The sequence below is a fragment of the Herpailurus yagouaroundi genome, unplaced genomic scaffold (genome assembly GCF_014898765.1).
Source record: "Herpailurus yagouaroundi ecotype Mexico unplaced genomic scaffold, PumYag 28, whole genome shotgun sequence".
Taxonomy (NCBI): domain Eukaryota; kingdom Metazoa; phylum Chordata; class Mammalia; order Carnivora; family Felidae; genus Herpailurus; species Herpailurus yagouaroundi.
This window is the reverse complement of record NW_024412376.1, coordinates 26864508-26891418: the sequence shown is the minus strand read 5'-3', so window position 1 is coordinate 26891418 and position 26911 is coordinate 26864508. Positions and strand designations below refer to the sequence as shown.

The following is a 26911-nucleotide window of genomic DNA, read 5'->3' as shown; positions in this document are numbered from 1 at the left end:
AAACTGAATCTTCACAAGTGTTAGCAGTCAAGGGTTAGCATCAGTTAGGACTATTCTCTACTAAGATTTCCATGGAGACTTAATAGACCTCAGGATAGGGCCACCTGGCTGGCTGAGTTGGGAGAGCATGTGACTCTTCATCTTGGGGTTGTGAGTTCGAGCCTCACATTGGGTATCGAGATTACTTAAAAATAAAACCTTAAGAAAAAGAAGATCTCGGGACAGATTCAAGGCTGGAACACATTCGGCGTAACAAAACTGGATTTGATTTCATTTTACCTGAAAAATTGTAGACATGAAATAAGAAGTTTCATCTCCTATATATTCTCTCTAGAGCTGATGGCCACTAATTGATGCCTTGTGGGACAGAACATTTGCAGGAACTATTCATAAAGGTTTCCCTGCCTTCCTATAAAAAAATATTTCTGGTAGTCTCAAAGATCCCATTAGCCATTATAAAACAAAACAAAACAAAGCCCAAAAAAAAGCAAAAAACCCACAAAAACCCCTGATCTATTGTCATTTTTAAAGGTGTGTTTATGCATGTAGGGTTGGAAACAGATCATTTTTCATCCCACAGTTATGTTTAAGCCCTAAAAGCTGAAGCTCCTTCCCAGTATGTGCAAATTATAACAAGTAATTTTGCATTAGCAATTTATTTTGTTGTGTGTCTGCATCAGTGTTATCCCTAAACTTTGAAAAAATTAGGGATGGAGACTATTATTCAGTACCCCACTCATAGATACATGTAATATTTGATTGATGTTACTATATGGGAATGACTATATGGAAGATTCAGTTATAGATCCCAGATGAGAAGTGCAATGAAATGGATTTGGGTTTTGGTGATAAGTGAGGGATTTTTTTTTTTTTCCTTATTTGTAGTTTCTAAATTTCCGCAGTGGTCCTATAGCAACTTTTTATTTTTACAAAGTAATTTTTAAATCTTATGAAATAGAGTAATTATCACGATCAATTTTCAAAAGAAGAAACTAGAACACGATCAAAGAAAAAAGGCATTAGTAAAATGAGCAGCCCCAGATCTCTCTGCTTCCTAGGTTAGTATTTTTTTTATCTCTACCATACCTTCTAGAACAATTCCTGACACAAATTGGTGATACCTCCAAGGAACTTAATAAGGGCACTTAATGAAAGCAATAAAAATACAGAATTAATCTGATATACCAGAGTAATTTTACATTTAGTTTTGGACCTCAGGTTTCCCTTCAGTTTATCTGATTGGCACTTTTTTCTTATATTCCAGCCAAATAATTTATGTTTTCACAGCTAAAAGTAAGGAGCCTGCTTCAGAGATGTTTTTCCGCCCACACATTATTCTCTAGTGATTTACCTAGAGCTTGGACCTTTTTCCAGGATTTCCGTGGGGGGACACGCCTCTTTCTGCTTCTGATTTAGACACAGTATCAAGGAGAAGCCAAATCATACATGCATGGCACAAACTAAATAAAGCTGATGGTTTTTCAATGCTTTATTACATTGATGTCAGTATCCTTACATGAGTATAATCAAGTTAGCAGTCTGGTTTGGTCACTGACAAAAGGAAACATTTCTAAAACCTCACAGAACAGTGTAGGACACAAACGAAAACTAGTTATGCTTTCATCTCTTTATGGAACAGTCACCACATGCCGTCCAGTACATCATATACACGTTTAGTGCTGCTCAACAGCTTCTAAATGGTAGAGGAGAGATGAGGCAGACATCAGAGGAAATTTTAAGGCAATTGCAGTCAAACATTATCCAGGAAGCTGCAGGTACAATAGCATTCCATGAAAGCTGGAACTTGCCTCAGAACCTGGACTATTGAAGTGTACAATTAAATTCTTTTTTTTTTCTTTTTACTTACAAGGAAATTACATACATTTGTGAAACTATTACCTCTATGTTGATTCTCAGTGCAGTTATTTGTAGTCTTCCAGAAAACTTTGTTTGAGGTGGTTGTTTTGTTTGCTATTCCTGTTACCCAAAATGTTATAAGCTACTTTAATGATTAAAAAATAAGAGCAACATCTGTATACACAGTGACAGATTAATGTCTCTCTCTTAAAAAAACCACAATGGCATAGATATAAATGATGGTTTAGTAACAACAATCATGAATGTAATATAAAGATGCCGTGTTTTAAGATCAAAGCAAAGCCAGCCAACAGACTAACTCTAAGAAATGAGCTATTTTAGTTCATTAAAGTATTTTTCACAGCTGCTATGATGTGTCTGGCACTGATACCAAAGTTATCCAGCAATTCACCAGGTTTTCCACTTTGAGGCACTTCTGACACTGCCAGCTGATGAACAAGGATGTCAGGCTCTCTAGAGACAGCTGCACATACAGCTTCTCCAATGCCACCTTCCCGGTAGTGATCCTCCACTGTGATAACCCGGCCACCTGTAGCTCTTGCATTGGAGATGATGTTGGCAGCATCCAGGGGTTTAATGGTAAATGGGTCAATGACACGGATAGAAATACCTTGTTGAGAAAGACTGTCAGCAGCTGCTAAGGCTTCATGCAGAGTAACTCCAGCTCCAATAACTGTGACTTTGTCATTGACACTCTGGCGGATGACCTTGGCCTGCCCAATCTCAAAATTTTCTTGTGGGGTATAAATAACTGCAGTTTCTGGTTGGCTGGTCCGAATGAAGCACATTCCTTTGGTATTGGCAGCCAGATAAACAGCATACTCTGTTGAGATGGCATCACTTGGATAGAAAACGGTACAGTTGGGAATACTTCGGAACATGGCTAGATCCTCCAGGGCCACCTGGGAGGGTCCATCGTCACCAATGGATACCCCACAGTGGGAACCAATAAGATTGATATTGGTTTGAGATACGGCTCCCATCCTTATCTGATCGAATGCTCTGGCCAAAAAGGCAGCAAAGGTACTAACAAAAGCAATGGTTCGACCACGTGTGGCACAGCCTAGTGCCACACTCACCATGTTTTGCTCAGCAATAAAACACTCAATAAAATGCTCAGGGTGCTCTTTATTGAATATCTCAGAAAAGGTGGCGTTTTTTGTGTCACCATCCAGGACAATAACTCTTTCATTTGCATGGCCCAGTTTTGCCAAAGCCAAACCACATGCTTTCCTAGTAGCTATCGTGTCACCAACTATATATTCAGGCAGACAGGTCATTTTTATATTGCTGATGCTGATTTGAGGTGAGTCTTCAATGGGAGGTTTTGGTATGAGATTCCTGTTGGTCTGTATCTGACTCTCAATTAATTTGATGATTGTATCTACTCTTTCTTTTGGCATCGGCTTTCCATGCCAATTTTCTGCATCCTCAATATCTGGAATACCCCGGCCCTTGAAGGTCTTTGCAACTATGGCAGTGGGCTTGTTTTTCACTTGAGCTGCTTGCCAAAATGCTTGGCATAATGCCTCCACATCATGGCCATCCACTAGGTAACTATTCCACCCAAAGACTTCACAGCGATTCTGATAGATGTCTGTGCAGTGCTCAAGAGGCGTGGCTCCACTTTGACCTAAGCGGTTCACGTCGAAGACTGCCACGAGATTGTCTAAATTGTAGTGAGAAGCAAAGGCCAAAGCCTCCCAGACAGAGCCTTCTGAAGATTCGCCATCCCCTATGAGGCAGAACACCCGGTAGCTGGCCTTGTCGAAGTACTTGCCAGTATAAGCCATTCCACACGCGGCACCTAATCCTTGCCCAAGTGATCCTGTTGCCACATCAACAAACAGCACTCTTGGGGTGGGATGTCCCTCCAAGTCACTGTGAATTTTCCTCAAGCTCATCAAGTCAGATTCACTGATGTTGCCCACCTCTGCCCAAGCGGCATAGAGGATTGGAGCAGCATGGCCCTTCGAGAGGATGAATCGGTCGTTATCAGGGTGTCCTGGGTCTGTCTGTTTATACCTCATGGTGTGGAAGAAGAGCACGGACATGATCTCGGCTGCACTGCAACATGAAGTGGGGTGGCCGGAGCCGGAGGCACATGTGGCCCTGATGGAATGGATTCGCAGGCGGTTGGCCACGTCCCGCAGCACCTGCACGGTGTTCCCATCAGGCTTGCAGTCGTTGGCCATGACGGTAAGCTCACCTGTCGGCTCAGGGCAAACGCTGCCTGCGCACCCCTCACCGTTATGTCACGTGACCACCGCCCCTGGCCCCGCCTACTCCAGGAAGTGAGCTCCGCCAACGGCAAGAGCCATGGGAGGAGAGGCTTTGTCGCGAGACTCAGGGTCGCTGTGCACCTTTCTTCTTCCGCGCACGGCCGTGTCCTGCACTCAATGGAATGTATTTTTATTTTAATTGTGTCACTTAATGTTCAACATTATTAAAAATAATTAAATTTATTTATACCTTTCCTCCTGATATAAATTCAAAAGGGATCATTCTCATTTCTATGTGTTATATGGAGAAATTTATGAGGTTGTGCTTTTCTTTTAATGCATTCTGCGTATATCCAAGATTTCTCCACTGCTTCACAGCTGGATATTAATAGAAATGACCCAAAGTCGCTTTCAATATTGCCAATATGGTAACACTGTGCCAACAAAGACTTTCTCAGAACAACTGAAAATTCTGTCGCTGACTCAGAGAAGTACAATGACTTATTTGGACAAAAGTTGCAGGAAGAACAAATTTAAAACCACTCAGTGGCAGAGTATCTAGTACCACAATTTTCCCAGTATACCCTAAAATGCTGTAACAGTTACCATGAGTAATTGTTTTTTAAGTTTATTTATTTACTTTGAAAGATAGCACAAACAGTGGAAGAACAGAAAGGGAGAGAGAGAATCCTCCTCACTGTTAGCGTGGAGCGCGATGGGGTACTTGAACTCACACATGGTGAAATCAAGACCTGAGAGGAAATCAGTCCCTGGCTTAACTGACTGAGCTACCCAGGCGCCCCACTTTGAGTAATTTTTAATATAAAACTAATTTACTTACATTAATTATAAAACTAAATTTGTGACACTGAACTCTTCTAGCAGGTGAGGGTCATTGTGTGTCATCAGAAAAACAAAAATACGACATTATATCCCTTTTCATGCTGCTATGGTAACTATCTTGATTCTTGAGCAATAGTATTTAGCATTGACTCCATATCAAAATCATGACATAGGGAACAACAACAACAAAACAATGCCCTGGTTCCATCCCAAATTGAGTAATTTGAATGTGTGGGAATAGAGTCTGGGAAGCTGTATATTTTTAAATGCACCTGTTGATGCTAATGTTTAGTCTTAGTTAAGAACAGATAAACTGCAAATAGACTTTAACACTGGTGGTTCTTAATATTGGTTTTAGTTTAGAATCATCTGGAGAGTTTTTTAAAAATCTCATGTCCAGGCTGCATTTCAAACAAATTAAATCAGAATTTCTGGGTGATAGGTAGAGATATCAGTAATCTTAAAAGCTCCCCAGATCATTTCAATACTCACCTAGGTTGTAAACAACTAATTCAGGGAAGTCTTGCTACTCTTCATATATCTCTTACATTATATCTCAGCTAAACATTTTATTTATTTATTTATTTATTTATTTATTTATTTATTTATTTTTGTTTTTAAATGTTTATTTTGAGAGAGAGAGAGAGCACGAGCAGGGGAGGGGCAGAGAGAGGGAGATACAGACTCCAAAGCAGCCTCCAGGCTCTGAGATGTCAGCACAGTGCCCTACAAGGGACTTGAACTCACAAACCGTGAGACCATCATCTGAATTGAAGTCTGATGCTAACGGACTGAGCCACCCAGGTGCCCTTCTCAGATAAACACTTTAAATATTATTTGCCATTTGAACTAATTCTATCATTTAAAATTTTAAGGATACCTATTAGAGTAAACCATATAGTATGACATTAACTAGATCTTAAGATCTGCTGAAGGAATGTTGGAGTTGGAAAAGTCCTTAAGGTCATCTTGGATTCATCACTCCCCATGCTCTTTGCAAATTAGTGTTTGTTTATCTTTTTTAGACAAATAAAGGAAGAGAAAATAAAAACAGCTTTGATTAGGGCTGAGAGCAATATGGGAATTAGAGACAAAAAGTTTTCACAGCATCATAACAGCACACTGCTAAGGTCAGACAGGAAAGCAATTAATACAAACAACAGTAGCTCACCATTATTTTGGTTGAGGAGAGCTCTAATAAATCCAAACAATTGGTAAACAACATAGCATAAAAATGGTCTATGAGGCAGCGCTCACACGAAGAAAACATGAGAGATGTAGGGACTACTCAACATTTCTTTTCAAGTTCCTCAATGTTTCCATTCATTTAAAAATATTGCACAATTATTTCTCAAAGTATTAAATAGAAAGTTATTAACATTAGTATAGGTCAGTTTTGTTAAGAAAAGAATGTGGTTTTGGAGATTTAATACCGTAGATAGTGAATTTCCCCTTGTTATTCAGTGAGGTTGTGTGGATTTTTACACAACATAGAAAATAATATTTTATAAATTATCTGTAAAATATTTTAAAGGATTGTGAGATTTTTTAAAAGGAAGTCTGAAAAGTTATATATAAATTAATATTTTCTTTAAGCATTATAATCTTTCAAAATATATTTTAAAATATACAACTGAAAATAGCAATATAAGTAGAAAGTATGAACAATTTGATTATTCAAAATCACCCAATGTGGCTGTGAACACAATTTAGTCAAATAAATCAAAGCAACGATACCACATTCTCTTTTCTCCATTTAGAAGTGGCTATTACTGACAAAAGTTCTGCCAAAAAATTTTAAGCCAACATGTTAAAAATTCAGTTGTCTTGGAAAAAGTCCATCGCTCATTTTAGAGGTCATTTTGGAAGATAGTCAAAAGTCTTCTGAAATAGGAAGAATTATTTATTAATTTTGGCTTATTCACACAAAGTAGAGATTGGCAAACCCAAGTGCCTCATGGGCCAGGAGGTACCGTGAATAGTACATGAATGTTGGATATAAAGTAAGAAGATTGGAGTGGTTTATGACAAACTGGAGAATATAAGCCCACCTGAAGACACTGAAATTTGAAAAAAAAATTGTGAACGTTTTGTTGGACAAAAAAAGCACGGAAACCGAAAAAATGTATCTTCAGGCTGCAGGTTTTGACCCCTGATTCCAAGTGTGTTAAACGTAAATAAAATGTATCATTTTACATTTGTTTAAATTTTCTGCTATGACTCTTTCCTCATGGTATGGAAAAGTATTTGTTGTAGTGTGCACTTCAAATGAAGATAAAGCCTAGGAGGATCACTCATACAAATAGCTATGGAGGGAACTGGTAAGTAGAATTTCTACCAGCCTGCAGTAGAGAAAATAAAACAAACATAGTGATGACTTGGGAGCTCTACGGTGATTTGTGAACATACACATTCTTGTTACGTGAGAGTGAGTTATTTATTATTTAGAGGTTAGAAACATTGATGTTTCACTGATATCTTATCTGAACTGTTGAATTTTGTCAAAATGGAATTATGTAAAAGAAAGGCACACATGCTGACTTCATCCTTTTCCTTCCATTGTTTGAATCTCGTTAGTTTAGTAGGCTGACCACCAGAGCAAGTGAGGAAAAGTTACTTGTGTTAAGGCAATAAGATTCTTGGTGCTCTCCCTGCTTGAATTATTGTTTTGAAAATAATGGTTGGTGGTATTTTTGCCTATGATGCTTTTCCCATAGTTTATAGAGTTCTTATTTGGGGGAGGAGGGAACAGGCAATAACATAGTTAGGAAAGTAAATCCTAACCTTACTGTGGTAATCATTTCACATTATATACCACATATTAAATTATTACATTGTATACCTTAAACTTATACAATTTTGTCAATTATGTCTCAGTAAAGTTGGGGAAAAATAAAGTGCTTCTCTAAGTCTATTATCTCTGTCTTTTTAATCTGCTTTTGTGACTGATTTTTTTTTCTGGTCTGCTTTTTGAAATAGCTAATAATTTATTATTTTTAAATGGTGGACATTATTTTGCAGGGTTAGATTTTACTTTGTTAACGTCTTTCAAAGAGTGTTGGAGTTCGTTCTATCAGGAAGCCTGGTAATCTTAAGAATTTTAAGTTTGTTAAGGCAGATCGATACAGAATATGCTTCACTCTGGTGTTAGTTTATTTCCCACAAAAGCCTAGCCTCTCTGGGGGTTCTCCACTGAATGCCCTGAGTGCCAACATGGACTCCCCACCCCAGCTGGTCAAGACTCAGATGTATCTCAGCCTTATGTGAGCTCTGGGAACTATTTGATTTATTGCTCTCAAGTTGTCACTTTCCAGGCATTTTGGAAATCTACCTTATGCAAAGACACACCTTTGAAGATGGCTGGAGGTCTTTCTCCAGGCATTTTCCTTCTTGTTAGCATACTCCCTCCAAAATTCTAGCCAATTCAGCCCTCTGGAGCTCCAGTCTCTCTTCCCTTACCTCCACAAATTGCCTTGGTCTGTGTAAGATAGCCTTCCCTGCAACACTGTCTGGAAAGGGCCTTCAGGAAGATGATATGGTTCACTTGTTTCTCTGCTTTAGGGATGACAGTTCTGGGCTGTCTGTTTTCCAGTCTATGCAAGTTTGTATAGTTTGTCTAGTTTGCTAGTTGTTTATGGTTGGAGGGTAAGTCTCACTCCAGTTACTTGTTCGTAGCCTCTGGCCGGTATTTTGTATGCCCCTTGTATGGGGCAGATAATCTCCAGATAACTACAGCCCAAACTGCACCACTCTCTATTACAGCAACATTACCACTCTGACCCCAGAAGACTTTGGAGTTTAAGATTCCTACCCAGAGGTGGGGACAGGAGGCTTAGAGGAAGGATTTGAAAAAGGAGTGTCTGGGAGTGTCTAGTGTCAATCACCAGCATGTGGGAAGACTCTAAGTCCAAGAACTCTGAAGGACAGGGTACCTTGGGGTCTTTACAGCTCCAGGATTTATCTTACCTATGGCTAACAGATGTTGGGTGATGCTTGGGTATGCAAAGCAAGGAGGCTCTAAATGGCTAAAAATCTCCCTTTGGGGAACCATGTGTCATACAATTGGATACATTAAAATTTGAGTTTGGCACCATCAGGCTTTTGAGTTACCAGGTCCCAGCCTGCTGTAAAGGTAAAAACAAAAAGGCCCTTTATACAGGGGCCATCTTTAAACCATTTACATAACAACTAACTCCCTTTTGAAAGACATTTTATAATTTCTCTCCAGCAAACATTGTCACAAACAGGTCAAGAGAAAAATTACATCATATGTAACAAAAGGCTAATTTTGCTAATATAATCAGTACTTCTAAAAATAAGTAGGATAAAATCATAAAATAGCATAGGCCTACTCCTAAATCAACCCTGAAAAACAGCAGAAACAGGAAGGAATTGGCAGTTGGAAGTAAAATCACAACTGTGAAAACCCTCACGGAGGATGGGAACTAGCAAGTGATGAGGTGGGAGGCGGGCAGAGAACACAGCAGTCGCCCGTGAAGAGGACATCTGTGGCAGCTGGGGGAGGATCTGGAGAGCTTGTAATTTTAGCTCCTGTCTCTCTTACTTCACCTTCTAATGTGGAACATCACTGGCCTCCCAACAGTGTGAGGCACTGGCAGAGAAGACAGAGCCCAGCTAATGTAAGGAGCTGATGAAAGCGGGTGCAGGAACGCCAATGCCTTCGCACCTTCACACCTCCTGTGCTCCTGTCAGCAAAGGTTCTGCTGTCCCTGGAACTCTCTTCTGAGATTTGACCCTCCTTGTTCTCAAATTTTCCAAGAAGGACACATTTAAGAATGTGACTTTCAGCACTTCCCCAATACACATTACAGGATAGGAGAGCTGATTCCATCAGGGAAATGTGATGCCACAGGTTCAAGAAAAAGACATACATGAGGAGTACAGGTGCTAGAAAAGAATTTTAAAAATAATTAAATTTGGGGCGCTTGGGTGGCTCAGTAGGTTAAGCGTCCAACTGTGGCTTAGGCCATGATCTCACGGCTCCTGAGTTCGAGCCGCGGTCGGGCTCTGTGCTGACAGCTGAGAGCCTGGAGCCTGCTTCAGATTCTGTGTCTCCTTCTCTCTCTGCCCCTCACCCACTCGTTCTCTCTCTCTCTAAAGAATAAATAAACATCAAAAAAAAATTAAATTGAACAACACATGCCACATTAAGCACAGTAATTGGAACGGATGAACCAATACTTTTAAATGACCACAATATATATTCAAAAGAGTTGAGGAAGAATATGGTGAGAAATCAAAAGGATAAGAAATTACTTTAAAAATTATATATGTGTGTGTGTATATATATATATATACACACACACACACATGTTAGATACATTATATATGATATATTTTAAAAATAAGAGTTGAAATGAAGAGGTCAGTAGATGGACTAAATAGCAGGATGATTATAGCAAAGAACAAAACAGTAAACTGAAAGACCAAATTAGGAACTCACCCAGGGGCAACAGAAATTAATAAAGAAATAGAAGATATAAAAGAAGGCTAAAGGATCTGGAGAATATCAATATTCAGATAACACATCCCAAAAGGAAATTGAAAGGGCCATAGAGTACCAAGATACACAAAGAAATACCAATGCCTTGATACACTATAGTGAGATTGCAGAGCAAAGTCAACAAAAATTATTAAAAGATCCCATACAGAAAAGAAAGCCACTCACAAAGGAACAAAAATTAGACCAACATGAGACTTCTTAACAGTAATAATGGATTCAAGAGATGATGGAGTAATATATTTAGGCTTAAAATGTCTTTTAACACCTCTTGCAGTGAAAGTATAGCTTACAAACATACATGTGGATGAAACATAAATGTGACACATAAAGAAAAATTATAAAGCAAACATCAAGATAACCACCACTGAGGGTACAAAACATCACTGGCCACTTATGAGAGTATCTATGAAAACTGGAGTGTAGCTCATTTTGTCTGTTTTCTGATTTCATAAATGGAATTTTACTGTATGATCATTTTATCTTTATTTTTTACACTATGATTAAACACTTATCCATGTTTAAGCATAGTTGTAGTTTGTTCATTTCATTTGCTATATGCAATTTACCACTGTCTACTTTTCTGTCCTTTTGTTAATGAACAATTAAGTTTTTTTTTTTTTTTTTTTCCAGTTTGGGCTACTATGAGCAATACCGCTATGAAAAGTTTGTATATATATCCTGAGATATGTATGCCAGAGCTCCTGGTACATGCATTTGGGAATGACAATGCTGGATTAGAGGAGGTACACATTTCAACTTTGTAGCTACTGCCAAAGGGGTTTTCCAAAATGGTTAAACAAAGCTTTCTCTTGAGATCAGGAATAAGACAATGATGCCCACTATCGCTAGTACTAATCCACGTTTTTATCAGGTTAAGGAAGTGCTGTTCTATCCCTATTTGCATATAGTTATAAAATCTAAAAAATCTGAGCCTTTAGTTTTTTTTTTTTTTTTAATTTATTTTTTTTTTCAACGTTTATTTATTTCTTTGGGACAGAGAGAGACAGAGCATGAACGGGGGAGGGGCAGAGAGAGAGGGAGACACAGAATCGGAAACAGGCTCCAGGCTCTGAGCCATCAGCCCAGAGCCTGACGCGGGGCTCGAACTCACGGACCGCGAGATCATAACCTGGCTGAGGTCGGACGCTTAACCGACTGCGCCACCCAGGCGCCCCATCTGAGCCTTTAGTTTTAATGTGGGAAGTTATGTAAGTAAGCATTTTTAAAAATGATAATAGGACTATTCACGTTTTTTATTCCTCTGCATCCATTTTGATAGGTTATATCTTTTTTTCTAAGAATATGTCCATTTTATTTAAGATTTTTGGTCATAATATCCTCTTATGCTTGCATGATCTGAAGTGATGTTACCTTGTTTTAATTCTGATATTGGTTAATTATATCTTTTCTAATTATTTTCGAGTAATCCTGCAGGAATGTATCAAATTTATTATTCTTTTTTAACTTTTTAAAAATGTTTTATTTATTTTTGAGAGAGAGAGAGATACAGAGCACGAACAGGCAAGGAACAGAGAGGGAGGGAGACACAGATGCCAAAGCGGGCTTCAGGCTCTGAGCTGTCAGCACAGATCCCGATGCAGGGCTCGAACCCACGAACCATGAGATCATGACCCGAGCCATCCGGGCAGATGATGTCCGAGATCCGCGCTTGGGCCTGGGACGCCGCTAGCCAGCAGCTTCCAGCATTGGCGAGCCCAGCTGAAATGCCAGGCCTCACACTGGGCGCCGGACCAGGTTTCCCCGCCCCTCCCCAAACTCCCTCCCACTGCTCCTCGCAAACACTCAGGCCGGCCGTCGGCGGGTCCAGGGCTGAGAAGTCCAACACGGGATAAAAAGACTTGGTGTTGGCTCCCCGGGAAGTTTTAGAGAGCCGTACTTGCCCCTCCCTTTCCGGTCGGTTCGGCCCCAGTCTTCTCCGGCAACCACGTGTGTTTAAGCTGGAGTTTTTCTCTGAGCTGCTGCGACTGTTGGTGAGGTTTCCCGGGTCTGGGCTGCGGAGGTTCTCCGGGGCCGTGAGGACGTCACCATGGTGGGCCCCCTCCCGCTCCCCTGAACCCGCTTGGCTCTCTGGAAGACTCCCGTCAGGCAGGCGGGAGGGAAGGGGGCAGTCTTGGAAAACCGGGAGAGGGGAAGTGGCTAAAGTGGTTTTATTACCCAGTACACCCAGGTAGGGGGTGCTGGGCTGGGCAGCCCCGAGGCAGGTGCCCGGCCCAGGGTCTGGGCTTTAAAGTTTAACTTCTGGGTTCCGAAGTGTTCATAGAGTGCCCTGCCTCCTCGAGGGGAGGGAAAAGACTCACGTTTGTTTACACATTTTCTTGCCAAAATGTGGGGGGCGGGAGCATGGATGGGGGGGGAAGGTAGGCAAAACTTGAGAAAGTGTTGCCTCCACACACTTGTGCCACTTCTTGCTGGTCTGGACTATTTAGTTAGGCTCAATCTCCTCTTCTTGGCGTCCATTCGCGCCCTTGAGTGACGTCCTTGCTCCGCAAATCCTGTTTCCATCCCCCGCCCCGTGCCCCCCGCACGCGTACCCCCTCCCCCGCCCCACCAGGAATCTCGAACTGTTCTGTTGTTTTTACTAAAAATTGAGTAGATGCAAAAGAATGTTCACATTAACATAGTGAAGTATAAAGATTAGCAATATAAGAAACTCCGGTTTATTCATTATCTAGTCTAAGAAATAAAACTTCTGAAAGCCTGTATGTTTCTTTTACTTGAACCTGTAACCAAGCTTCTGGAGCCCCTCAGGTAAACGGTATTTAAATTTTGTATTTATAATTCCCTTTTCTTTATAGTTACCACTTAACGTTCGTTGTATTCCAAAACTGTTGTTTCTTCTTGCCTTTTCTTTTTTAACTTCTGTTCAGTAGAGTAATTCTTGAATAGGAAAATGCTTTATAAATATGCCTTTTTGACCAGTTTTTAATAAAAACAACAGCATTAAACAGTTTATAATCTGATGAAAAGTTAGGATACTCTGGCCACAATGTCTTGTCCTATGTTCTTTTTTTCATTGTATGCATGTCATTTTTGTCTTTCACATCTGTATGGTCTATTTGCTTTAGATTATACACGTTTGTATTTGCATAAATTTAGTCTTTTCGCCTCTGTGCACCAACTCTTTATAATTTTCTTTCATAGCCTTTCCATTTCAGAGTGGAATGTTAAAGCACTGATGATATGATGGTGTGAGTGATTGGGGGTTGATTGGCATTTGACTATAGTTGTCCTTGACTCTGAGAATTTCAGTTTTATCAGGCTGTATGGTAGGAGGATATTGGCTTGTCATATGAATCAAAAGAATGGCATGTAAATCTGCTTTCATGGGCATATTCCCTGCCTTTTCATTTTTCTGGTATATCACCAGTGGCCGTGCTGTGTCCTTTCTTGAGTTTAAAGTCAGCTTGGCATTGGAGGTTTTCCCTCTTTAAAGAAAATTTGTTTTAATGTTTTATTAGTTTTTGAGAGAGACAGAGAGACAGAGTGCAGGTGGGGGAGGGGCAGGGAAAGTGGGAGACACAGAATCCAAAGCAGGCTCCAGGCTCTAGGCTCTGAGCTGTCCTCGCAGAGCCCAACATAGGTCTGGAACCCGTGAACCGTGAGATCATGACCTGAACCCAGGTGGGTGCGCTTAACCAACTGAGCCAACTAGGCGCCCCTCCATCTTTTTATATCAGTTACTCTAAACTTCTTTCAGTACAGCTTGGAATGTGGGTTATGGAGTACCAGACGACTGTGTTTGGCATTTGTCTTTGCTAAATTTTGATCTTGGCGAAATTACTTAATCCTTCTAAGTCTCAGTTGCCCCATCTATTAAATTGGAATAATCATAGTAACTACTTCATAAGGGTTGTTGTGAAAATTAAATGTAAGCCACTTAGCCCAATGTCTGGCACTTAGTAAATGTAGTTTAGTTGTTATAATTAACTTTAGTAATAGTAGTAAATGATAGCAGTAGAGCTTGTAGTCCACTTTAGTTACTTTGTTCATTTTTTTCTTATTTTGAACCTGTCCTGGAGCTTTACAAATTCGTATCTTTTTCTTATGTCAAAACTTAATTCAACTAACATGAACAGTCTTTTTCAACTAATTGATCCCACACAACACTTCTTAATTCTGTGTTTTAAAAAAGTTTTAGCATACTAAAAGTTACTAGTTTGGTGTATACTATACAGAAGACACTCATAGGTATTTTCCTTTTTATATAAACCTGTTATAAAGTTTAAAAGCATGCTTGTTTTTCTCCCTAGCTAGATTATAAAACATTTAAAAGTATGCTGTTATCCTTCTTTATTTATCTTTACATATTACTATGGGCCTTAACTGTTAGTGACTACGTACATATTCCTTAACGACACGAATTGTGTACTTTTGGACTCACCTATAAATGTAGGCTATAGCAACAAATCAGCTTACTAAATCTTGGTAACTTTTTTTTTCCAGGTGCATTGAGATATAATTGATTTATAACATTGTATAAGTTTAAGATGTACAGTGTTATGATTTGATATATACCATGAAATAACTACCACAATAAATTTAGTTAACACAACATATCACATAGCTACAACTTTTAAGATTTACTCTTTAAGCAACTTTCAAGTGCACAATATACAGTATTGTTAGCGATAGTAACCATGCTGTATGTTTGATCTCAAGAACTTACTCATCTTGTAACTGGAAGTTTATACCCATTGACCACCTTCATACATTTCCCCCAACCTCAGCCCCTGGCAACCACCAATCTACTTTCTGTTTCTATGAGGTTTGTTTTTTTTGGATTCCACATATATGTAAGATCATACAGTATTTGTCTTTTTCTCCCTGACTTAGCTGTCAGCATAGTGCTTTGAAGTTTCACAAATGGCAGGATATTGTCACAAATGGCAGGATTTCCTTTTTATGGCTGATTGATAATTCCATTATATATGTATATGTACATATATGTATACACACACACACACACACCGCATTTTCTTCATTCATTTGCTGACAGACTTAGGTTGTTCCAGTGGCTTGGCTATGATAAATAAGGCTGCAGTCAATAGAGGTGCAGATACCTCTTCAAAATAGTGATTTAATTTCCTTGGAAAAATACCCAAAAGTAGGATTGCTGGATCATACGGTAGTTGTATTTTTAATTTTTTGAGGAGCCTCTCTGCTATTTTCTATAGTGGCTGTATCCGTTTTCATTCCTGCCAACAGTGTGCAAGTTTTCCCTTTTCTCCACATCTTTTCCACCACTTATTATCTCTTGCCTTTTTGATAACAGCCATTCTAACACATGTGGAATGATATTTTATTGGGGTTTTGATGTCCATTTCCCTGATGATTAGTGACGTTGAGCACCTTTTCAAGTCCCTTTTGGCCATTTGTGTATCTTTGGAAAAACGTCCTCTGCCCATTTTTAAATCTGATTGTGGGGTTTTCTTTTTCCTACTGAATTATATGAATTTACTTATTTTTTCTTTTAAGGTTTACTTATTTGTTTTGAGAGAGACGGAGAGAGAGTGTGTGTACACCAGGAAGGGGCAGAGAGAGAGAGGGAGAGAGAATCCCAAGCAAGCTCCATGCTGTCAGTGCAGAGCCTGATGATGGGCTCGATCCTATGAACTGTGAGATCATGACGTGAGGCGAAATCAAGAGTTGGGCCCTTAATGGACTGAGTCACCCAGGTGCCCCTGTATGAGTTTCATATATATTTTGGATATTAACTTCTTATACAGTTTACAAATATTTTCTCTCATACTATAGGTTTCCTTTTAATTTTGTTGATCATTTCTGTTTCTGTGCCTTTTAGTTTGATGTAGTCCCTTTTGTTTATTTTTGCTTTTGTTGACTGAGCTTTCATGTCAGACACAAAAAATATTGCCAAGTTCGCTGTCAAGGAGCTTTCCCCCTGTGTTTCCTTGTAGGAGTTACATGGTTTCAGGCGTTACATTTAAATGTTTAATCCATTTTGGGGCACCTGGATGGCTCAGTCAGTTGAGCATCTGACTTTGATCTCTTGGTTCATGAGTTTTTTGAGCCCTGCATCATGTTTGCTGCTGTCAGCCTGTCAGTGAAGAGCCCGCTTCGGATCCTCTGTCCCCCTCTCTTTGCCCGTCCCCCACTTGCACTCTCCCAAAAAATAAATTAAAAAAAATGTAATCTATTTTGAGGTAATTTTTTTGAGTAGTGTAATGTAGGGGTTCCATTTCTTTCTTTTGCATGTGAATATACAGTTTTCACAACACCATTTGTTGGAGACTGTCTTTTTGCCCTTGAGTACTCTTGGCCATATATGCATAAGTATATTTCTGTACTCTCAGTTCTGTTCCATTGGTGTATGTGTCTGTTTATATGCCTAAATCTTAGATTACTTGCTAGTGAAAACTTGCTCCTGAAAATTAGTAAAAGTAACGAAAAATGTTAATGAACCTGTTTCTTTTTGAAACAGTATTACATATGCATAGTTTAAAAAAATCAGACAGCAGTGGGGCTCCAGGTTGACTGAGTCAGTTAAGCATCTGACTCTTGATTTCTGCTCAGGTCCTGATCTAACGGTTTGTGAGTTCAAGCCCCACGTCAGGCTCTGTGCTGATGTGTGGAGGCTGCTGGGGATTCTCTCTCTCCCCTTCTCTCAAATTAAATAAACTTAAAAAAAATTGTTGTCCTTGAAAAGTGTATTAAGTTTTTATTACTGCTGTGAAAAATTAATACAAATTTAATGGCTTAAAACAATGCAGATTCATTTATTGTTAAATTTCTGGAATCAGAAGTCCAAAAGTGAGTCTTATTGTTCTGCTAAAATCAAGGTGTTGATAGGACTTTCTTCAAGAGGCTGTAGTGAAGAATCTGTTTCCTTGCTTTTTCCAGTTTTTAGAGGTCACCTACATTCCTTGGTTCTTGGCTCCTTCCTTCATCTTCAAAGCCATCAGTGTCACATCTTAACCTGCTTCTCCAAGAAAGGCCACAACCCCTTCTCTTGATAATGATTCTTCCTCCTTCCTAGAAGGGCCCTTGTTTATAGGGAATCGGATAAATTCCCTGTCTCAAGATCTTTGATCACATTTTCAAAGTCCCTTTTGTCATATATGGTAAATGATTTGCAAGTCTGTGGATGAGGGCATTAACATCTTTGGGAGGGAGATCATTATTCTTCCTCCTGCAAAAAGTAAGTCTTCTTCCAACTCTGTTATCTAATGCCTCAGTTCACTTGAGGAATGCCTGTTACCATTTTCTTAGATACCCATTCAGACATTTTATATACATGCACCAGCATATGTATATGTCTCTACTCCTCCTTTTTATATGAATACTATATTAGACACAGTCTTACGCCCCTTGCTTGTTTTGTCTTACTCAACTTTTGGAGACCTGTGTAAGTACATATAGTTCTCCCTCTTGCTTTTTATAGCTAATAACCCATTGTTTGCTTTTATCTAATTTTCTTAACCAGGTCTCTGATGGACACATAACCTGTTTCCATTCTTTCTTTTCCTACTGCAAACACTGCTGCATTGATTATTCTTGTTTTTGCTACATGTGTAGATATATACGTTCAGACTAAATTAATAGAAATAGAATGTCTTGGTCAAAAGACATGTGCAATTTTTAATAATGATAAGAACTATCAAGTTGCACTCCAGGAGGAGAATACTTACTTATTTATGAGACTGCTTATTTATGAGACCACTAACTCACCCATATCCTCACTAATGCAGTGCTAAGAAATTTAAAACATCCAGTCTTATACGTTAAAATTCTATTTCATTGAAGTTTTAATTTACATTTCTTTTAAGGTAGACCACATATCCTTTCAAAACTTTAATAACATTTGTATTTATCTTTCTGTGACTTGTTTGTGTTCTTTTTCCTGTTTTTATTTGTGTTGTTGATCTTTTTCTTAATGATTTTGTAAATGTCCATTACCTTGTAGGTTCTCATCAAATACATGTATTTCATCTGAGCTTAGATCTAGGCTGTTTTCTCCTCTTACTCTTTGACTGAGGGAATCTTACTATCTCCAGTGGCTTAAAGTGCCACCTATATTCCCAAGTCATTCCAAATTTATATCTTTAGCCGAGATCTTTTTTTCCTAAGTGCCAGACTTGTATTTATCTCTCCTGTACTCAGCTGTCTCCTGGACCTCTTGAACTAATTAACAGTGAATTCTTGAGGCCCCTTGTCTCCACGTTCCATTCCTATCTTAATGGTAAACGGTAATTCTGACCATGTAGTTGTCTCTGTTGCAAACCTGGGGAGGCATACTCAACACTTCCTTTTCCCTCGCCCTCCATATTCGAGTCCTGTATCATTGTGCCTCAAGATACATTTCTTCAAACCTTGCTGTTTTTTTTTTCATACCCTCACTGTCACCATGCTTAGGCTACTCGACTGTCAGCTCTTCTTAACGACCGCAACACTACCAGTGGTAGTCTTACTCCTTTACCTCATTCCAAACTATTCTTTATACAAGCAACTTGTGTCAGCTTAAAAAAAAAAAAAAAAAAAAAAAGTCTCAAGTTACTTCTTCAGGGAGGCTCTTCCTGATGTTCAAAAATTAGGTCCACTTTTTATATGGTTTCACTCAGGATCTTATACTTCCTGACCGTTTTCTGGACTTAACTGAAGTATATAGTTATTCATGAGATAGCTAGATTGTAAGCTCCATGAGGGCAAGTTGTGTCTGTTTTTGATCCTGGAGCCTTAGTTCCTATCCTAGTACATGGTAATATATGCTCAGGGATTTTTAAAAAAATTAATCTAGTACAAGGTAGAAGTGTAAAGAGTAGTAGCAGGGAATGTGGGAGAAAAGGTTAATTCTGACTAGATGTTTGTGAGTGGTGGCAGGTATGGCTTTAGTCTTATACTTTTTGTTTTAAGTATTTGTATGCCTTTATGTACCCTAAGTGTGTTTGGTGGAATGGTCATTTTTCTAGGTTTCTAGTTACACTGAACAGTCTAAATGGCATTTCTGTCTCTAGTTGAGCTTGGATTCTATGATAACATAAAAGAAGTTGAGCTTGATGATAGAATTTTGCATGAAAGAAATTGAAGTCTGTGTTAGAGAATTATTAAGATATTCTTAATGTTAAGGAAAGTATTGTTTGGGGGCTATTAAAAATTATTTTTATATGAGATAATTCACACTTTTAAGGACTATTTTTCATGTTTTTAATTCACAGTAGTTTAATATACATTGGGTGCTCAGCATATGTTTACTTGGGGCAGCATCCTACTTTTTTTTTTTCTTTTACTTTCAAAGTATTATTTTCAAACTGAGAGGACACATTTACAGTCTTTAAGAAGCCACTGTTGAGAAGATAAAACACAAATATAAATGATTTGTAAATGTTAAATGACTGGTAAATGCAGTATGATACTAGGTGCTGCTATGTGGCAAATGCTACCAAAAGAGAAAGGTTCTAAGGTCCAAATGATTATTCTTGGGTCGTTTCAAGGAGGAAGTAAACTTGAATTTGAAATGGTCCTTGGGAATTGGGTGGGTTTAGAAAGGATTATGTGCAGAATCACTTAAGTTCCTACTGGAAGCCATAACCAGTTGTCCGTCATTGGGGTCATGTTTATCTGTAAAGCAAGGAAAGTGCACTGAATTTCTTCATGGTAGATTTGCTAATCAACAAAGCAGCTTTTCTTAGTTAAGTCATCTCATTTTCATCTTGTCACTGGTATCGAAGGACTTATATTTGATATAGGTGTCTAGTTACACTGAGTAATCTAAATGGCATTTTCTGCCTCTAGTTAGCTTGAATTCCATGATGACTTTGATGGTGTTTTAGGAAAAGTTCCTTTTTATATATTTTTCTTTATTTTTTGAAAGAGAGAGTGCACACGTGTGCAAGAGGGTTAGGGGCAGAGGAAGAGAGAGGGAGAGAATCTCAAGCAGGCTCCACACAGGGCTCAATCTCATGATTGTGAGATCATGCCCTGTGCTGAAATCAAGAGTCAGACGCTTAATCGACTGAGCCACTCAGGTGCCCCATCCTTTTTGTTATTTATGATTTTAACAGGAATATTTGAAGCTTATTGCCCCTGAAATATCTCTTTCTGTTTCTGTGTTTGAATAAACTATGTGTTTTCTTCTGTTACTCTCAATTATGAATCCAAAGATTAATTTAGAATGAATTTTCTTAAGTAATCGCCAAAGATTGTAGGAAGGAGACACTTTTGATAACTAATTTTATAACTGGCATATTTTTGTGGTGCCAGAAACTTCAAAGTAAGCATAATTAGAGGCTCCTGGGTGACTTCAGTCAGATCATGATCTCATGGTTCGTGGGATTGAGCCCCGCATCAGGCTGTCTGCTGTCAGCACAGATTATGCTTTGGATCCTCTGTCTCCCTTTCTCTCTGCTTCTCTCTCTCAAAAAAACAAACACACACACGAAATTAAGCATAGTTATTCAAACAGTGCCTTAGTTATGCTTATGAAAAGAAATACGATTTTGCTGTATCTTTCAAAGTTAAAACATAACTGTTAATCTTCTGTAGCAAATACACTTTAAACTCTTTCCTCCACCCCCAGATTTGTTTTTTGTTTACATTGTGTACTAGTCTATGAATCATCAGATGCTCTACAAATAAATTTGGAGAACCTCCAAAGGTTAGAGATTAATTGCTTTTTAGTTAAGGGATATTTAATTTGAATAGACTGTTTAGTAGATTAACATTTTGTTGATAGGGTTTTATTTCAGTTTTTCCCTGTTGAGTATTTCTTTTTTATACTAATATATTGAAAAATACGAAAATGTTTTAAAATTGAACAAGCTATATTGTACATATTTCTGTGCCTTATACATTCATATCCTGCCTTGAGGCAACCTTTTCATGAATAATAGAAGGAATTGCAAACTACAGGTGAATCAGAATATAAGTTCAATTTTTGTGTCTTCTTTGTACTAAGTCTTAGAGGTTCTTTAACTGAGACTTCTAAAGCTCTGAGGACATATTCATACTCCAAGGATATCAAATCATTTCTTGTTCTAAAGAAAGTTTTTTATTAAATCTTTAAAGGAAGTTTTTTTATAGAATTGGACATATTGCTGAAACAGTGTTAACACACAGCTCTGTAACTTCAGTTAAGTTTTAGCAGCCTCAGAGCAAGTCTTTGACATGACAGTTGGTTTCCATCAGAGCAAGCCTGGTGAGAGAGCAAAAGAGAGAATAGGCCAGATGGAAGCCAGAGTCCTTACAAAACCTAATCTCACGATTGATAGATCATCCATTTGCCAAATGTTATTCATTAAGTGAGTCATGAGGTCCACACTCTAGGTGGTGGAGATTACACCTGGGCATGATATCAGGAGGTGGAATTCATTGGGAGACATCCCAGAGGCAACCTACCATGAGTTCTGACATGTTTTTTTATTGTTTCGTGTGTGTAAAGCTCATGTACAAAAAAATCCTTACCACACCTTTTTTGTACTCCCACCCCCACCCCACATATATATGCAGAGAGTAAAACAAAAGAATGCATGTGCAGGCATACCTTAGAGATACTGCAGGTTCAGTTCCAGACTGTCCGAGTAAAACGGATGTAACAATAAAGCGAGTCAAATGATTTTTTTTGGTTTGCCAGTACATAGAAAAGTTATATTTACACTAGACTGTCTATTAAGTGTGTAGTAGCATACGTCTAAGAAAGTGTAAATACCTTAATTACAAAAATACTTTATTGCTAAAAAATGCTAACCATCATCTGACCTTTCAACAAATTGTTTTTTTTGTTTTTGTTTTTGTTTTTTTCTTTTGCTAGTGGGGTTTTTGCCTCAATCAGGCTGCTGACTTATCAGGCTAGAAGTTGCTGAAGGTTGGGGTGGCTGTAACAATTTCTTAACGTAAGACAATAATGAAGTTTGCCACGTCAATCGTCTCTTCCTTTCATGAACATTTTCTCTGTAGTGTGCAGTGCTGTTTGATAGCGTTTTACCTGCAGTAGAACTTTTTCAGAATTGTAGTCAGTCATCCCGTACCCTGCCACTGCTTTGTCAACTAAGTTGGTGTAATATTCTGAATCCTTTGCTGCCATATCAACAGTCTTCACAGTGTCTTTACCAAAAGTAGATTCCATCTCTCTTTGTTCATCTGTAAGGAGAAGCTCCTTAACCGTTCAAGTTTTATTATGAGATTGCAGCAATTCAGTCACATCTTGAGGTTCCACTTCTAATTCTGTTCTCTTGCTGTTTCCATCACATCTGCACTTGCTTCCACTGAAGTCTTGAACCCCTTGAAGTCGTTCAGGAGGGTTGGAATCAACTTCTTCCAAATTCCTATTCATGTTATATTTTGACCTCTTCCCATGAATCATGAATGTACTTCATGGTATCTAGAATGGTGAATCCTTTTCTGAAGGCTTTCAGTATTTTGCCCACATTCATCAGAGGAATCACTATGGCAGTTATAGCCTTATAAAATGTATTTCTTAAATAATTAGACTTGAATGTCAAAATCACTCCATGATTCATGAGCCATAGAATGGATGCTGTGTTAGCAGGCATGAAAACAACAATCTCATTGTCTCCATCAGAGCTCTTGGGCAACCAGGTGCATTGTCAATGAGCAGCCATTTTAAATGAATCTTTTTTTCTTAGGAATAGGTCTCAACCTTGGGCTTAAAATATTCAGTAAACCATGTTGTAAACAGACATGCTATCAACCAAACTTCATGGTTCCATTTATAAAGCATAGGCAGAGTAGAGGGCCCATAATTCTTTTTTTTTTTTTTTAATTTTTTTAATGTTTATTTATTTTGGGGACAGAGAGAGACAGAGCATGAATGGGGGAGGGGCAGAGAGAGAGGGAGACACAGAATCAGAAGCGGGCTCCAGGCTCCGAGCCATCAGCCCAGAGCCTGACGCGGGGCTCGAACTCACGGACCGCGAGATCGTGACCTGAGCTGAAGTCGGACGCTTAACCGACTGAGCCACCCAGGCGCCCCGAGGGCCCATAATTCTTAAGGGCCCTAGGATTTTGGAAATGGTAACTGAACATTGACTTTAGCTTAAAGTTACCAGCTGCATTAACTCCTAACAAGAGAGGCAGTCTGTCTTTTGAAGCTTTGAGGCCAGGCATTGACTTCTTTCTAGCTGTGAAAGTCCTAGATGGCATCTTCCAGTAGAGGGCTGCTTTGTGTACATTAAAAGTCTACACAAATTTTGTTTAGCATAGCCACCTTCATTAATTATCTTACCTAGATCTTCTGGATAACTGCTGCAGGTTCTACATCACTTGCTGCTTTACTTCACACTTTAATGTTATGGAGATAGCTTCTTTCCTTAAACCTCATGAACCAACCTTTGCCAATTTACACTTTTCTTCCCCGGCTTCCTCACCTCTCTCGGCCTTCGTAGAATTGAAGAGAGGTGGGACTTTCTCCGGATTTGGCTTTGGCTCTGGCTCAAGGAAATGTGGCTGGTTTGATCTCTCCAGACCACTGAAAACTTTCTGTTTCTCAGCATTAAGGCTGTTTTGCTTTATTATCATTTGTGTGCTCACTGGAGTAGCACTTTTAACTTCCTTCAAGAACTTTTCCTTTGCATTCACAACTTGGCTAACTGGCACAAGAGGCCTAGGTTTTTGGCCTGTCTCAGCTTTGGACACGCCTTCTTCACCAAGCTTAATTGTTTCTAGCTTTTGATTTAAAGTGGGAGATGCATGACTTTTCCTTTCACGTGAACACTTAGCAGCCATTGTGGGGCTAGTCATTGGCCTAATTTCTGTATTGTTGTGTCTCAGGAAATAGACCTGAAGAGAAGGAGAAAGGGGAATGGTTGGTGAGTGAGAACAGTCAGAACACACACAATTCATGTTTGCTGTTTTATATAGGCATATTCATGGTGCCCCAAAACAATTACAAGAGTAACTTTAAAGATTACTGATCACAGATCACCATAACAAATATGATGATAAAGTTTGAAATATTGCAAGAATTACCGAAATTGTGACATCGAGACATGAAGTGAGCAAATGCTGATAGAAAAATGTCAATAATAGACTTGCTTAATTCATGCAAGTTTGCCACAAACCTTCAGTTTGTAAACAAATCAAAACCCTCACAATATCTGTGAAGCACAATAAAATAAAGCATGTTTGTACTGTTTTATGATGGTTTCACCTTATTCTCCTATACCTGTAACAACCTTCCCATGCCATTCTGGGTTTCACAGTTGGAGCTGTCTTCGCTGCTCAGGTTTATCAAGAAGTGAGCAGTAAATATTTGTTGTGTATTTCAGTATTGTTGAAGGAATGAATACATGTGTGAATGAGGAATTGGTGGTCATTTTAATTAATTCTGCGAAAAGTTTTACAAGTGAAGACTTTGAGTTGTAATTTATGAAAGAACAGAAAGGAAAAGATTTTGCAGGCAGAGGTAACAAGTGCAGCTTCCAGAAGTTATGAAACAGCAAGGTGTATTCTGGGAATGGGGGAGAAGTTCAGTAAGAATGGGGTGAAGGATGTTTTGAAGAATGAGAAATAATGCTGGAGAATTAGGGTGGGGGTAGATTGTTTTCCACATTAAGGACTTGGGACCTAACTGTGAGTTTGTTAGCAGGGGGAGGGACTTTACTAGATTAATGTTGTAGAAAAATAAGCTGTATGACTTCCATGAAAAAAGAACTAGCAGTGAGAATCTAAAGGCCACCCTAATCATGAAAGATCACGAGGCTGATTTAAGGCAATGACAATAGTTTTGAAGAGAAGATTCTAGGAACACTTGACTTTTCCAGGCTTCGGTATATTAGAGACTGTCAACTGTCGCCAAATAGGCTCTTTTTCTATTGTAATCATGTGTTTTTTTTGTTTTTTTTTTTCTTCCTGAGAATAACAACTATATATACTACTCACCTTTATATAAGCCACCAATTAAATTTTGGTCAATGGGGTATAAACAGAAGACTGCAGCTTCCGAGATCTTGCTCTTAAAGGAAAGGCATATGCCTTTTGATTTTCTTTTCTACTTTTCACTGTCTAGAATTTAGACTTGGTATTAAGTCATCTTGAACTGTGTGGATATATAGGGGCCTAAGGATAGTAGATAACAAAATGGAAGGAGCCTGGATCTCTGAGGACTTTGTGGAGTGGAGTCTCCAGCTCCTACTTTTTACATGAGAGAACCAAACTTTGTTGGGTTACATACACCATTATTATTTTGGGCTTCTGTTGTTATAGGAAGCCAACTCCAAAATGGTAACAGGTGTGATAAGATGGAGAATTATGTGGGAATAAAGAATTACTGACATGTCTAGTTCAGTGGACTGAATGAATTGTGACCTAGTTAAACTGGCATAAGGTTTGAATGGGAAAGTAATTTGTTCTTTTTGATGTGCTGATTTTGAGATGGCTTCTATTATTTCCTCTATTCTTCTCTTTCTATGAATCCAACTTTGATTTTGCTTGATTCAGTGCCCACTTTGTTCCATGAACAACTTCTACACTCAGCCTCCCATGAACATCTTATGTTCCTTCTACCTCCTTAACTTTCTTAACTGTAACTAACACACGTGTTTAACTGTTTCTCCTCCCTATCTGGATTTTCTTACATACTTTGAAGATGGAACAGTTGAGGAGCTGGGTTTATTGACACTTTCTGCACCTTTTTTTTTATAGTGTTTTTGGCTTACAATACTTCTGTTATATTACTTTCAAAAAAAATTTTTTTGGACAGAAATCACATATATCTGACTATGTATGTAATATGTTTTCCTACATTGTAGCCTAAAGCCCTAAAGGGAAAACTTGTAGGATGGGAAAAAAAGGTCATCCATCCATATAGTAGAAAAGCAGCTCAAATTACAAGAGAAGCCCATAAACAAGAAAAAAAGGAAAAGTAAGTATCTTTTTATCATTTATATTATGCATTGGTGTAAAGCTCATTTATACTTTTATCTTTCATCAATATTCCCTTGTTCTTTCTTTAATAGATGTTAAGTATGTTCTATGCACTGAAAAAACAGATTTGTTGTTATTTTCTTACTGAGACTGGGCTTATTTTTCTTGAGAATACTCCTTGGATTCTTGCAAGCCTTTGTTTAATTTTCATACTTCTGAAAAAGTTGATTTCAATAAGTTTTGTTAGTATCCTCTGCTTTTATGGAAAAGTAGATTTTCATAGGTCCGTATGCCATTTTGGAAGTTGGTTTGTATTCTTGATGTGAGCAATTCATAGGAAAATTTTCTTCTTAGGAATACAGAATGCATATGTAATGCCCTTTCTTTTCCATTTCCTTTCCCTTAGTCTCCCTTCTCTCGTTAGCAGCCTACATTTTATAATTTGCCAATTCGCCCCTACCCTCCATCTTTGGCCTGTAAGCATCCCCAGGAACTGCTGTAGAAACAAATAAATAATTTAAAATGAAGTTACAGGGGCGCCTGGGTGGCGCAGTCGGTTGAGCGTCCGACTTCAGCCAGGTCACGATCT

The 26911-nt window shown here is 38.6% G+C and overlaps 2 protein-coding genes across 3 annotated transcripts in view; one reads left to right on the top strand and one right to left on the bottom strand.

Annotated features, from left to right (window-relative positions):
* Positions 1-1471: 1471 nt before the first annotated feature.
* On the bottom strand, positions 1472-4148 carry TKTL2 (transketolase like 2). The gene has a single exon (XM_040471272.1). It carries the CDS (start codon positions 4071-4073, stop codon positions 2196-2198), a length of 1878 nt encoding a protein of 625 aa, XP_040327206.1. The 5' UTR covers positions 4074-4148; the 3' UTR covers positions 1472-2195.
* Positions 4149-12384: 8236 nt separating this feature from the next.
* The window catches only part of TMA16 (translation machinery associated 16 homolog), a 76275-nt gene continuing 61748 nt past the window's right edge, over positions 12385-26911 (top strand). For both annotated transcript variants that reach the window (XM_040471261.1, XM_040471253.1), the window contains exons 1-2: positions 12385-12517; positions 26208-26320. In XM_040471261.1, the coding sequence (XP_040327195.1) occupies positions 12515-12517; positions 26208-26320 (116 nt within the window). In that variant the 5' untranslated portion in view covers positions 12385-12514. The remainder of the gene's footprint in view (positions 12518-26207; positions 26321-26911) is intronic.

Excerpts from the sequence above, each read along its gene's own strand:
- TKTL2 (XM_040471272.1), bottom strand. The coding sequence starts at position 4,073 with ATGGCCAACGACTGCAAGCCTGATGGGAACACCGTGCAGGTGCTGCGG.